Genomic DNA, 4,421 nt, shown 5'->3' on the forward strand with positions numbered 1-4,421 from the left:
ACGTTTCTGTTTTTAAAAATTAAAACGAAAAATTTTTTCATATACAGAATGTAAAAAAGAAAATAGCATTTTCCAAAGTAACCTCTTTTAACGAGCAAAATAATTTTTTTGAGTAATCATATTTCAAGTAACTCGATTAATCATCTTTTTAAGTAATCAAAATCTTGATTACTAGAGTAATTGATTAACCAACTTGCTCAAGTAATCGAATAATCGCACAGCCCTACTTTTTACACATATCACATCAACTTTAGTAAATTTGTCAAACCTCAAGTACCTTTTTGCTTACAATTTCTTCAGCTAGACTTATGAGCTGTTGTTGTTTTCTGTACAATAAGCTTAAGTACTATTTTCATCGCGGATTTTTCAAATAGGCCCCCATTATAGTTGTTATTGCATTTCATATGCAAAGGTAAGCATTAGTGTGCGTGTGTGCTCATATGTTAACCGATATGTAAACTTTCACACCCAAATTAATTATTTTTAACATTTATATATCATATTTTAAACGTAGAAAGTAATTAAAAAAAGTTTTTAATTAATCGCACGAAATCGGCACTTCGTTACATAGTGCGTCGGTCTTGCCAATTTTATGCAGCTATCACCCTTAATATATGTTGAAAAATGTAGTTCTTTAATAGCGAATTTCTCTCAATTGTTCGCTTTTATTCAATACTGTTTATAATTCAAACCTGTCGTAATTGATATAAAATTGCATAAGATGTTTAATGAGGCGCCTACCAAATTTTGTGGAAAGCTGGATTTTGAAAGAAATATATTCAGGGCCTTTCTATATATTTGTATATCGTCACCTGAAGTGCAAAATAACGTAACATCATCGACTGAAATTCAAAAATTCGTAACTTATAAAAAATCAAAATTCACTTTTTGATTACTATGATGGATTTCATCAAATTACAACTCCCCAGTCGTTTTATGGAAAAATAATAATTAGTCACGACTTTTTCCATTTCAGTGGCGATGTTGTTACGTTATTTTGCATTTCAGGTGACGATATGTATGCATTTGTTAGTAAATGAGACAGAAATACTTACATATATCGCATCGGTACACACATCTATTTTTTCTACATAATCGATATTTTTTGAGAAAAATATAATTGCTTCGATAGGGTGTATTCAAACCTCCATTACACACTTTATAAAAGTAATTTAGTTATGAGTACTGCTTAGACGCACGCCCCTAGTTTTGTGTGAACTAATTATAGAAAAATTATATTACGTGCTTAATAAAATTAAAACGAGTATTAATTTTTTCAATGAATAATATTTCACAATTTTTAGAATTAAAATAGTTGTCTTTCCTCAGCTATCGATGGCTAATTAACATTTCGTAGCGTTTACCTTCACATCTATATATTCTGATTATGTTAAATAAGCATACTGCCAAAGAGAATAGTTAAATAAATTCTCTTCACTAATCGCTAACTAATTTATGTTAGAATTAAAAATATTCGTATAAAAATAATAACCAAATTAAATAAACTATGGTAGTGGAAAATCCTAGTCAAAGAGAGGAAGGTTTCAGGGACACTGTGTAGATTAATAACTTTTCCTCTTCTTATATTTTAACACATTTATGACTTTTTCTAATTTGTGATTGAAGAGAGTTTCTGCGCAACTCCGTTCACAGTCTTTGATTTTAGGACATCATTTTCATATGAAAAGACAGTCTCCTTTCCATTTTCATAGACTCTGCAATTAAAAAAAAGAGGTGTATAATCGCTCAAGCAGTGCAATTTATTTGCTTACCGTTTAGTCATCAGTTTTTTACCATTAACGAATGTCGTTGAGGTGGAAGTGCGTTTGACTGCCCCATTTCCCGGACCATTCCTTCCATTTGACATTGAGTTGATTGAGCTAAACGAGGTGAATCCATTTGAAGGCATCATGAAATCCATCATAGAATAGTTCAGCATAGGCGCTCCAAATGGTGAAGCCAATTTTGTACCAACATGCTGACGTCCACTGCTACTTAGCCCATTATTCTGTCTATTCGACTGTGGATAGCCATGTACATCTATAACACATATTATTAAATAAATAAAACATAGATAAACTTTGTTCTGTTACCTTACCTCTAAACAAATCAGCAAATGGCGAATTTACACCAAAAAATTCACGGAAAACTTCCTCTGGTGGGCGAAATACGAATGGAAAACCTCCCATTATATCAAAATCTTCGAAATCATGTGTATGATGATGACGCGAAGACCGATGATGGCCACGGTCTCCCAGCAAACCCTCTTTACCGTACTGGTCGTAAACACGTCGTTTTTTTTCTGTAATATTTAAAAATGCATAATTATCAAATAAAACAAAAAGCAACTAACACAGTGTTAACAAACAAAGTTAAAAAAATTCAAATTAGTTGAGGTCGTTCGTCTGGTAGAATCACACAGTGCCACACAAAAGAATGAAGTAGAAATAGCTGAGAAGTGATGTTAATTTTCTTGTAGGTATTGTCGAATAAAACAGGAATCGAAATATGAAAATTTTCTAAACACCCCCAAAATCTTCACTTCGATGTGCATGCAAATAAAAAGGTCGGTTGATACTCCACTTAATTAGAGGCTTCTAAGTACGCAAAACCGGTTTAAAGTCAAGTTTTGGGTAGTGTTGGAAAATTTCATATTTAAATTCTTGTTTTCCTGGACAAGAAAAGTAACGTCACTCGTCCGCTTTTTGGAGTGTCGCACAGTGTAATTCACGTAACTGTGTTTACAGTATATCTGCCACTTGAAATTCTCAAACGCTTTCGCAATACTTCGCGAACTGTTAAGTTTAAGCTTAGCAATATTTTAGGCAAATTTTGTTTTATTATGCCTTTATATAGAGAACATTTTTGAAGAAATCTGAACCACTATAACGATTTTATTTTTTCACTTCGAACGTTTGTATTTCTCACAATTTTATGAGAAAACGTTTTTCTTTAGTCACTATTACTAGAAGTTTATTCTAAAATAAATAAGGAATTTATTAAGTTATGACTGTATTATGAAAAGAAAACATGTTAGAGCACCGCTGTATAACTCTTTGTCTAACAAATACCATATGTAAACCTAAATTTCGGTATCACTCATTTTCTGCCTTACAAAGTAATTTTTTATATGGAATAAGTGCATAACACCGTCAGCAAAAAAAAATACATCAAAAATCAACACGATTTTTTTGCAACTTAAAACTTGCACTTTATTATACTAGAATTTAATAAGCTGTAAAACTGCATACCAAAAATTATTCTAGAAATTAAAATTAAAATGCATGGATTTTGTACAAAGTCTGAAATTAAGATTTATATGGTATTTATTAGATAAAAAGTTCTAGTTTTATATAAAAACAATTAACCTTAAAAAAATCTAAAGAAAAGTAGTCAAATCCGGTAAAAATGTGTATGTGCTATCGTTTGTCGCGGGGTGTATATAAAAAATCATATCTAAACAAATCAGAAGTATGGAAGATATATCCTATATAGCTCCAATCTAAGTGATTTTGACTGCTGTGTGATCGGTATGTAAACCGATAACATNTACCAAAAATTATTCTAGAAATTAAAATTAAAATGCATGGATTTTGTACAAAGTCTGAAATTAAGATTTATATGGTATTTATTAGATAAAAAGTTCTAGTTTTCTATATAAAAACAATTAACCTTAAAAAAATCTAAAGAAAAGTAGTCAAATCCGGTAAAAATGTGTATGTGCTATCGTTTGTCGCGGGGTGTATATAAAAAATCATATCTAAACAAATCAGAAGTATGGAAGATATATCCTATATAGCTCCAATCTAAGTGATTTTGACTGCTGTGTGATCGGTATGTAAACCGGTAACATAATTTAATGGGTTTAGCTTCCTACATAAAGGAGATATATCGCAAAAACTGGTATCTGAACAATCAGTGGTATAGGAGATAGAGCTTATACAGCATAGATTTTGACGATTTTCTCAGTAAACTTTGTAAATTTATCGGCTACCCATATAAAGGAGTTTCACAGTGAAACCCCATATCTGAACAATCAGTTGTATGGAGGCAATAAATAGGTTATAGTGACCCGATCTTTGTTAATTTTACTGTAAACTTTCTGTTGATAATTAGTGAAAATAATGCGAAATTTCATGTTTCCAGCTGTATAAATGGAGAAGTTATAACAAAAAACCTCAACAAATCTGAACAATCAGTTGTATGGGAGCTATATGTAATACTGACCCTATCTTTGTAATTTTCACTATCAGTNTGCTATCGTTTGTCGCGGGGTGTATATAAAAAATCATATCTAAACAAATCAGAAGTATGGAAGATATATCCTATACAGCTCCAATCTAAGTGATTTTGACTGCTGTGTGATCGGTAGGTAAACCGGTAACATAATTTAATGGGTTTAGCTTCCTACATAAAGGAGA

The 4,421-nt window shown here is 31.2% G+C and overlaps 1 protein-coding gene across 3 annotated transcripts in view; it reads right to left on the bottom strand.

Moving 5' to 3' along the window:
- Positions 1 to 1,101: 1,101 nt before the first annotated feature.
- The window catches only part of mrj (DnaJ heat shock protein family (Hsp40) member B6 mrj), a 65,599-nt gene continuing 62,279 nt past the window's right edge, over positions 1,102 to 4,421 (bottom strand). For all 3 annotated transcript variants that reach the window (XM_017620575.1, XM_017620577.1, XM_017620578.1), the window contains 3 exons: positions 2,099 to 2,302; positions 1,773 to 2,040; positions 1,102 to 1,715 (listed from right to left, as the gene is read on the bottom strand). In XM_017620575.1, the coding sequence (XP_017476064.1) occupies positions 1,610 to 1,715; positions 1,773 to 2,040; positions 2,099 to 2,302 (578 nt within the window). In that variant the 3' untranslated portion in view covers positions 1,102 to 1,609. The remainder of the gene's footprint in view (positions 1,716 to 1,772; positions 2,041 to 2,098; positions 2,303 to 4,421) is intronic.

This window comes from Rhagoletis zephyria, unplaced genomic scaffold (assembly GCF_001687245.7).
Source record: "Rhagoletis zephyria isolate East Lansing unplaced genomic scaffold, Rhagoletis_zephyria_1.1 Rzeph_scaffold_02198, whole genome shotgun sequence".
NCBI classification, from domain to species: domain Eukaryota; kingdom Metazoa; phylum Arthropoda; class Insecta; order Diptera; family Tephritidae; genus Rhagoletis; species Rhagoletis zephyria.